At 41.9% G+C, this 10,117-nt stretch overlaps 1 protein-coding gene across 1 annotated transcript; it reads left to right on the top strand.

The window, feature by feature from the left end:
* The first annotated feature begins 1,284 nt into the window (after nt 1-1,284).
* LOC146389627 (nuclear factor 7, brain-like) lies at nt 1,285-9,681 on the top strand. Its single transcript, XM_084922972.1, has 3 exons — nt 1,285-1,519; nt 1,621-1,665; nt 7,591-9,681. Exons 2-3 carry the CDS (start codon nt 1,630-1,632, stop codon nt 8,755-8,757), a joined length of 1,203 nt encoding a protein of 400 aa, XP_084779098.1. The 5' UTR covers nt 1,285-1,519; nt 1,621-1,629; the 3' UTR covers nt 8,758-9,681.
* The last annotated feature ends 436 nt before the right edge of the window (nt 9,682-10,117 follow it).

The raw sequence follows: 10,117 nt of genomic DNA, 5'->3' as shown, positions 1-10,117 counted from the left end.
TGTAGGAGAATAATTTGCATGTACCAAATCGATAATTTTTGGAGTGATTTTTATACCTAGATAGGTAAGACTGTCTCTGGCAACTTGAAACATTGTTTGAATAGGTGGTTTAATTCTTTCAGAATGTTTAAAGAAGAGGATGGCCGACTTGGATTCATTAATTTTTTAACCGGAGATTTTGCCAAAGGAGTTAATTGTCTTGAGTAGCTGGGGAATTGAGCTCTTTAATTTGGACAGCATTAAGATAATGTCGTCCGCGAATAATCCAATTTTGGACTCAATAGTATTTGTTCTAATGCCAGAGATATTTTGATTGCTCCTTATCGCAATAGCCAATGGTACAATTGCTAGGACAAAGAGAAGAGGCGAAAGGGGGCAGCCTTGGCGTGTACCTCTACCTAGATAGAATGGTCTAGATATGATGTTGTTAGTTCTAACTGAGGCTATAGGTTTATTATATAATATTTTGACCCTTGTGTTTACTTCTGAAACGTCAGTCACTTCTACTGTTACAATTGAAAGTATGCATTGTATATTAAAGTATGCCCAGAATGCCTACATGTTTTGTTCTTCCCATTCAATCAAGCAAGGATTGGTCATGACTTGTGTGTATGCTGAAAACAGACAACATAGTATTTGTATTCTGCTGTAAGTAGTATTTTATTCACTTCTACTGTTGCAACTGAAACTATGTATTGTATATCAAAGCATGCTCAGAATGCCTACATGTGTTTTTGTTCAACCCATTCAATCAAGCAAGCATTGACCATCATGACTTCTGGGTGTGCTTGGTTCAGCAAACCACATCAGTTTCAATCAAAACTAATTTTTCTATATGTCTGAGCCTGACATTAGAAACCCCCTCTAGGCTTTGTCACTCAGTGGAAGTGAAACATCAGATATATTTCACCTAGATGATATCAAACTTAGTTTTTTTTTTGTATGTTTTATTTGTTCCTAACCTCAAGGTACTTTATATTTTAAGGTAGACCCTACAGTAATACATCAAGAGATATATGTATAGATATATAAATATAGATGTATGTATGTATGTATAAATAATGCATACAGTACAATACTACTACACCCTTGAAAACGGTGAATAACAGCTTGAGATAGAAAAAGAGTCCACCTTTGTGTGTTAATGTGCGACAATCCCACTAGAGCAAACTCCACATTGTAGCTGTTGCAGAATAAACACTACACCACACAATGGCATGCTATTTTTGAGCTTTCTACAAGTTTGCATGTTCTAACTTGTCTTACAGCAGATGTTAGTTAAACGTCTAAGCTCTGGAATTAAGCACACCCACATTGTGGGTGAAGCAACAGCACCTGTGAGAGACAGTCGAGTGAAAATCCACCCTGTTGTTGTTCCACAGTAAAGAGAGATGCACAGACGATCAGACTGAGTTCAGACCAAACTAGCAGCTTCCTATGAGTGAGTCCAGCTACAGGAGAGAAAAGTGGAAAACTCCAACACTACTGCTTCAAGCTGCTGACGCTCCAAACACTGAATGTGAGTTTGAGCAAAAACACGACTCAAAGGAAGTTTCAGTGAAGGTCGTAGAGTAGGGAGGGGAGCCAGGACTGACTGTACTGCCTCTCTCCTGTTTTCAGCTTCACTCAATGGCTTCCAGATCAGAGGAGGATCTCTGCTGTCAGGTATGTCAGGAGGTCTTCAGTATTCCCATTGTTGTTTCATGTAATGAAAGATGTTCAGAGAAATGACTACTGTTAATAAATAAGTGATTCAGAAGAGAATATTCTCTCTGGACCAGGGGTAGGCATATTTTAGTATGAATTTGTAAAAAAGGAAGCAAGACATTCAAAAAACTGTTTTACTGAGTATGAAGTAGACTAAATTGGATTTATATGGATATCGGCAGATATCCAAATGTATAATATTGTATCGTATTGGACATCAAAAAAGGTTAAAGGGATGTTTGGCTCAGACTTTTTGTCAGCCTGGCTACAGTGCTGAAGAAAAACCTAGGGTTGTTCTTATTTTCTTCAATCAGTGATGAGTAATAAGATGTTCTAGCTTTACAGAGGGCTTTCTTATAAAGTAGCAATCTATTTCTCCAGATGTCTAATGTGATGAAGTCTACTCCCCACTGCTGTGTAATCAGTTATTATAAATTTAACTGTTATCAGGAAATGATCAGATAGGAGAGGGTTTTCAAGAAACACTGTTAAATATTCAGTTTCTATGCCATATGTGAAAACAAGATCTAGGGTGTGATTAAAGTGGTGGGTGGGTTCTTTTATATTTTGAGAGAAGCCAATTGAGTCTAATAACAGATTAAATGCCATGTTGAGGCTGCATGGATGTTAAAGTCCATTCTTCCATCCATTTTCTTCCGCTTTATCCAGGGCTGGGTCGCGGGGGCAGCAGCCTAAGCAGAGAGGCCCAGACCTCCCTCTCCCCAGCCACCTCCTCTAGCTTGTCCGGGGGAACACAAAGGCGTTCCCAGGCCAGCAGAGAGATATAATCTCTCCAGCATGTTTTGGGTCTGCCCCGGGGTATTCTCCCGGTGGGACATGCCCGGAACACCTCATCCAGGAGGCATCCTTGTCAGATGCCCGAACCACCTTAGCTGGCTCCTTTCGATGTGGAGGAGCAGGGGCTCTGCTCTGAGCCCTTCCATGGCTGAACTTCTCACCCTGTCTCTAAGGGAGAGGCCAGCCACCCTTTGGAGGAAGCTCATTTTCACTGCTTGTATCCGCAATCTCGTTCTTTTGGTCACTACCCACAGCTTGTGACCATTGGTGAGGGTAGGGACGTAGATCGACCGGTAAATTCACCACGACGGTCCGGTACAGCATGCGCACACTGCGGCCACTGCACCAATCCGTCTGTCGATCTCCGGCTCCCGTCTCCCATCACTCGTAAACAAGACCCCGAGATACTTGAACTCCTCCACTTGGGGCAGGAAGTTTTCCCTGACCCGAAATGGGCATTCCACCCTTTTCCGGCTGAGAACCATGGCCTCAGATTTGGGGTTGCTGATCCTCATTCCCACTGCTTCACACTCGGCTGCAAACCGTTCCAAAGCGAGCTGGAGGCCATCACCCGATGGAGCCAACAGAACCACATCATCCGTGAAAAGCAGAGATGAGATCCTTAGGCCACCTAAGTGAAAGCCCTCCAGCACTTGGCTGCGCCTAGAAATCCTGTCCATAAAAATTATGAACAGAATCGGTGGCAAAGGGCAGCCATAGCAGAGCCCATCACCCACCGGGGGGTGGGAATAAGTCAAGTTCTTGCAATGGTTGTATAGAGATCAAATAGCCCGTAGCAATGGGGCAGACACCCGACAGGCACCAACCACCTTGCGGCTGCAGCTCAATGCAGCAGCAATGGAGATGCTGAACATGGTCCATTGGGACTCAATGTCCCCAGTCTCCCTCTGTTGAAGCTCTACCGGAGATGTGCATTGAAGATCTCACGGACTGGGGCGAGATTAATAACAGATATTAGAGCAGGGCGATATTACCAAAAATATTTATCACGATATACATTTGAAAATTTGCGATAATGATATAGCACCGAAATGTGCACTGCTTTTCGGTCTGGTTACTACCGTTTATGTCAGAACTGGTGCGATACCGGTACCCATCCCTAGTCATAGCCCAAAGTCATATTTTCATTTTCTTTCACAAACATAAAGTCTTTATTCTCAGTCCTTTGTTCTTTTAACTCAGAAGCAGAAAAACAAATTCAGATTGGCTGTCTCACACTCACCAGAATTACCTTGATGACTCTTGGGCACATAGGCAGTATCGACCCCATAACATTTCCCAGAGTTAGTAACAGTCTCTGCATCATCTTTTGCAAAAGTTTTACTGTTCCTAGAAAGTGAATTAACTGTTAAGGAAAAACTCTGAGTACAGTTCATTCCCTCTGTCACAGGAAGACAAAGAGATGTTTTTTTTTTTCAGTTTCCACCTGTGACAGTGTCACAGTCACCAAAGGGGCCAGTTTGGCCCTTTGAGCTGCATTTATAATAGAATTGTTCATAGAAACATGATTTATCTGTTCATGGCTAGGTTCCTGGACATCCATTAATTTGGCACAACTGGTTAAAGAAGACTTATTCACGTTCATTTTGCAGTCATGTGGTGGACATGTAACCTGATCAGAGTCTGTGCTTACACATACAGCAGTTACACTTACTTCTGATGGGAAGGCTGGCACTAGGTTAACGCCAAGAGTCTGAATAAACTCTTCTGTGGTTGGTTTGACAGAGCCCTTAGCTTTAGCAGTAACCATGTTAGTCACAAACAAATCAAGAGTGACATTGTCAGAGGGGATTGAAGCCTCATTATGCTCTGACTGACAGGAGTCATGGGGCTCAGCCTGATATTTGGCAGACATGAGTTCTTGATCAACATTTCCATCATTTATCAAGAGAATGGGTGGTGTTGAGGAGCTCTGGGTCGCTGTTGCTTCTCCAGCACATTTAGAATTTGTCTTTATCTCTGGAGAATCTACAGATCTTTCATGACAGTCACATTCCTGCAACTTAGGAAGATTTTGAGGCGAAAGACTGTCACTGACCTCTATTATTAACGGAGTCTGAGAGGAAACAAGAGTTCCACCAACCTCCAGCTGCTGTGTGGTGCTGCAGCGACATGGACACCGCGTCTTCTTTAAAGAAACCACTGAGGCTGAAGCATTGGCTCTTAGGGAAGTGAGAGGTGGCAGACCCTGGCAGCTACGAGGGCCTCCGAGCGCCAGGCATGTTCCCTGAAAAGTGTGCTGACAATCGGGGGTGAGCCACAGCTTTCCCCGGAGCTCCTCCTCTAGGTGGGTGCAAGCTGCTTGCTGCCCCTCACAGAGGTTGAAATCCATGATTTCCATAGTAGGTCTTTCTAAACAACTAAACACTGTACTTTCAGTCTCAGAACATGATTCAGTTATAGTTTCCAGCCCCGGCGAAACAATGCACATCTCGCTCTTCTCCATAGATGGATCGCGAGGCACCAAAACACAGTCACTCACCCCTGGGGTTAGCGCTGTGCGATGGTTCTTTCTGGAAGTGGGTGCGATGGATGCTGATGCCACAGAAGCAGAGGATGACGTGGCAGGAATCTCCTTGTCTTCTGCCCACATCCTCACTAAACACGAGGCAGGTGAAGTAAAGTCTGAGCAGGGTGGAAACGGCGAGTTGCTGGTTCGAGGTGAGGCAACAGGCGAGAGCTCCTCCTCGGAAATGAGCCAGGGCTTCCAACGGAGCTTTTCCTCCTGATAAGCCCGTAACACCTGCTGCCGCTCTTCCTCACCGAAGTCTATGGCGTCTGTCATCTCCATGTGCCGCGCTGTGTGGCTAGACTGTGGCGAAGACCCGGAAGTTGATGAAGCGTGAGCCGATGGCGTGTCGGTGGTGAGCTTCACCGTTCCGACTCTGACTGCCTCTTAGTGATGGGATTTCCGGCTCTTTTTAGAGATCCGGCTCTTTCGGTTCGGCTCACTAAAAAGAGCCGGCTCTTTCGGCTCCGAACCGGCTCTTCAGGTTGTTTTGTTGCTTTAATTAATTTATTATTAACAATAATATAAAATTATGCACAAAAGGAATTACTAACGTTAAAAAAAAGTGGTTTTATTTATATTTGTTTATATATAAATATATGCTGTGGCCCCTAGAGACAAAACACGTACAAACTCCAAAACACATTTCTAGCATGAACTGAACTTCCAAAGCAGAGCTACTAGATCACTTAAATTACACAATTGAAAGCATGTGTGTATTGTTTGTGTATTTATACACAGGCACTCATATATATTCAAATAATTTAAAAAAAAAGTTCATTTACCTGTTACTACCACACACCAAATCCGGTCGTTGGTACTTGCTGGCTTGTGTAGCCACAAGATAACAAAAGCTCAACACTGCCCCTAGCATCCTGGAGCACTTCTGTTGTCTTTTGTACATGCTTTGAGTTTTTATGTGCTTCTGAGTTTTTACGTGCTTCGGAGTTTGTACATGTTTTTACGTGTTTTGGAGTTTGTACGTGTTTTTACGTGTTTTGGAGTTTGTACATGTTTTGGAGTTTGTACATGCTTCAGAGTTCGTACGTGATTTGAAGTTTGTATGTGCTTTGTCTCTAGGGGCCACCGTAAATATACTTTTATTTATTCACACCACATAAAATGTAATAAATAAATCATATAATACAAAAATCAACTATTCACATTTCAACTTTTAACTATTTAAATTTTCAGCTTTTTCCTTTTACAAATTTAAAGTGAAACAACACAAAACACTGCAAACCACAACACAATTAAATATAAATTATAATATGAAAACAAAAAGAACATGCATATTCTCTGTCATATGGGCCCGCATGAATAAACTTTCTGAATCCTTTATCATCTGCAACCGAAAATAGTTGTGGATGATTACTATACCTTTCTAATGTGACGTTGTTGTCCCTGGCTCTCTTTCTCTCTCTCTCCCTCTGGCTCTGTTCCTGTGCTACTGAGTGTAACTACCGCCCCTCCCCCCTCTGCCCAGCGTAAAGCACAAGGCTCACGTGCAGAGTGAAGCGGAAAAAAAGTGCGAGAAAGAGAGAGAGGGTGAGAGAAAGGAGAAAAAAAACCCCACGTGACGGCTCGCGATAAGGAGCCGGCTCGCGTCGTTCACGTCAAAGAGCCGGCTCTAAGAGCCATTTCGTTCGCGAACGACCCATCACTACTGCCTCTGGCTCGCGAGGCAGCGGGGAGACAGTACAATAGCAGGGCAGCAAAACTAAATACAATGAACAAAGAACACCAGACTCTTTCAAAATAAAACAGGAAACATGGAGAAATAGACATGACACGAACTTGACAACAAGTACAACACAGACATGAAACATGACAGGTAGACAGTACAGGGGGAGATGACAGAAACAACTAAGAAACAAAGGACTACACTGCAACCTAGAAATTAACTAGATGAGCTGAACTAGAACACAAATGAATACAAAAGACAAATAAAAACTCAAACACTGGGTCACATGACCCAGTATCATGACAATTGTGCTGCAATAGGTGTAGGCTGCTGGGGCATTCTCATGATGTTGTGAGTCTCTCATCTTTGAGGTGTATAAACACCTCACACTGTGTAAATACACCTTTCTTCCTTTATATATTTCTCTGCACTGAATTATGATTATTCATCTCTGGCTCTCTTCCACAGCATGTCTTTTGTCCTGTTTATGAGGGTTCATATAATTGTTTTTATCTGTATTATATGGTTTAAATTACAATATAAAGTGCCCTGTGACAACTTCTGTTGTGATTTGGTGCTATATGAATAAAATTGAATTGGACCCTTCCCTGAGCCTGGTTTTGCTGATGGTTTTTTTTCTATTAAAAGGGAGTTTTCCCATCCCAATGTTGCACATGAGCACTTGCACATAAGGGGTCATATGACTGTTGGATTTTTCTCTGTTGTTTTATTGCAGGGTCTACCTTGTAATATATGGTAGACACTGCAATGTGTTTGAATATAACAATTCAATAAACAATTAAAAGAAATTCTACAAAAAATGTGCACAAAGTTAAGAACTTACATTACTATATGTTCCTCATTCTTCCAGGACAGAGATCAGAGAGCTTCAGAGGCTCACTGCAGTCTGCACTCTGAAAAACTCAAACTCTTCTGTCTGGACCATCAGCAGCCAGTGTGTGTCGTCTGCAGAGACTCAGAAAAACACACCAATCACAGATTCAGACCCATCGATGAACCTGCACGACAATACAAGAAGGAACTTCAGGAAACTCTGGAGCCCTTAAAGGAGAAGTTAAAGGTTTATGAAGAAGCTAAAATGAAGTTTGATCAAACAGCAGAACACATTAAGGTCCAGGCCCGACACACAGAGAGGCAGATTAAGGAGCAGTTTAAGAAGCTTCACCAGTTTCTTGCAGAGGAAGAGGAGGACAGGCTGGCTGCACTGAGGGAGGAAGAGGAGCAGAAGAGTGGGATGATGAAGGAGAAGATGGAGGCTCTGAGCAGAGAGATAGCAGCTCTTTCAGACACAGTCAGAGCCACAGAGGAGGAGCTGAGAGCTGAAGACGTCTCATTCCTGCACAACTACAAGGCTGCAGTGGAAAGAGTCCAGCGCTGCCCCCTGCTGGATGATCCACAGCTGCCCTCAGGAGCTCTGATAGACCAGGCCAAACATCTGGGCAACCTGACCTTCAACATCTGGAAGAACATGAAGTACATGGTCTCCTACACTCCTCTCATCCTGGACCCAAACACTGTTCATCCAAACCTCATCCTGTCTGAAGATCTGACCAGTGTGAGAGGAGGAGAGAGGCAGCAGCTTCCTGATAATCCAGAGAGGATTAATTTGTTCTACTCTGTCCTGGGCTCTGAGGGCTTTAACTCAGGGACTCACAGCTGGGATGTCGAAGTTGGAGACAGTACAGGGTGGGAACTGGGTGTGTTGGCAAAGTCTGTGGAGAAGAAGAAAGAGTTATGTGCTGGATTATGGAAGATAAAATTATGTGAAGATAAATACTACGCACACTCACCATCAGCTCCTCTCACTGCTTTCGTAGTACAAAAGAAGCTCCAGAGGATCAGAGTGAATCTGAACTGGAACAGCGGAAAATTGTCGTTCTCTGGTCCTGATACTAACAAACACATTCACACCTTCAGACACACTTTTACTGAGAAGATGTTTCCATATATTCGCACTCGTGAAGAAGTGAAGGTGTTGCCATTGACTGTGTCAGTGTCTGTGGAGCAGGTGAAATGAGGATGATTATATTTCTAATGTTGTTTCCTCTTATTAAGTTGTATTTGTACTCTCACTGACAAATTGTAATAATATAATCGTGATGAATTGTAAGACTGCACAGCTTTGGAGCGGGATTGCTTTTAAGATCCAATTAAAATCTGTGCACTCAAAAAGATTCTCTGGAAAAGATTAGAATTCTTGAAACAGAGTTTATTCACTGCATCATATGAATAGCAAGAACATACATACAGCACACAGCAGAAAGCGAACAAAGCAAAACCACCTGGGGTGTACAGCCTTTAGCACAAGCAGCAAAGGAACACAGAGACAGACAGAAACCCTTTGCTTTGGCTTATCATAATAGGTCAAGACACGGTCAAACATCGCACATAAATACTAACTATTAAATCTTACAACAGGCAGTCAGCATAATCTTCTATTATACATATATTATGGTGATCCTCATATATAAAATATCCCAGTGTGGGTTTATAGTGTTTTTGTGTATGATTGTATAGCATTAAAATTATCCTTAAGGGGATTTTATTGTGATGTGTTCAGTATCTCTGTTATAATGTTACTGTTTTGGTTGTGGTGCATGAAAGAGACTGAGTGAGTATTAAGGGATGGAGAGCGAGTTATTCAGGAGAACTTTCAGTGGCATTAACGGCCCTGTTACTGTACCACCTAAATAAACAATGGTGAAGAAGAGTCTATGAGTAAGTTACAGTATATTTGTTCAATGCAGATAAATATGTAGTGTATATAGTTATATAGGTATACATATTATCCAATAATCCTCCATGCCTGAACAGAAAACCAGTAAGAATAATTCATTTTTGTTAATTATTCAGATTAATTTGTTTTACCATCTGAAAAAGGGACATTTTGGTTTTGTAAATGTAAATATTCAGTTGGCTTCTGTTGCGCTTTTTAAAAACATGTAAGGATTACGATATATAGATAAAAAGTGTTTTTTCTTTTAATTGTTGTATATATTTCATTTTACAAATTTTTAAATAAAAAAATACTTATATATTATGAACAGAAAGACTTTCTTTTGTTGTTGGTCCGGTGTGGTTCTGTAACCATTACAATTGCTGTCTGAAGGCACCCACTGGATTTGCTTTACCAAGTAGATTATTACGGCCTTGCCATATTGACACACAGCATCAGGATCAGCTGTTGAGAGAGAAAAAAAATAAGAGAAAGCAAGAAAAAAGAGAACAACATAATAAACAACATAATTACAATAGTCTAGCTAAGTGTAAATAACAGTAAATACTAAATATTAAATGTTATTGTACATCACACAAGATCGACAGCACACAATATGCCTTGAGGTAGCATCCAGGAAAGGTGTAGTTTGTGTCTGTGA

This window comes from Perissodus microlepis, chromosome 3, assembly GCF_051167445.1.
Source record: "Perissodus microlepis isolate ML-2025 ecotype Zambia chromosome 3, ASM5116744v1, whole genome shotgun sequence".
Classification (NCBI taxonomy): Eukaryota; Metazoa; Chordata; class Actinopteri; order Cichliformes; family Cichlidae; genus Perissodus; species Perissodus microlepis.
This window is presented reverse-complemented; position numbering and strand designations above follow the sequence as displayed.

What these genes read in the sequence shown, in the direction of transcription:
- LOC146389627 (XM_084922972.1), top strand. Translation starts at nt 1,630, where the DNA reads ATGGCTTCCAGATCAGAGGAGGATCTCTGCTGTCAG. An exon ending in AGGAGGATCTCTGCTGTCAG is followed by an intron (nt 1,666 to 7,590) that starts GTATGTCAGGAG and finishes TCATTCTTCCAG; the next exon opens with GACAGAGATCAGAGAGCTTC.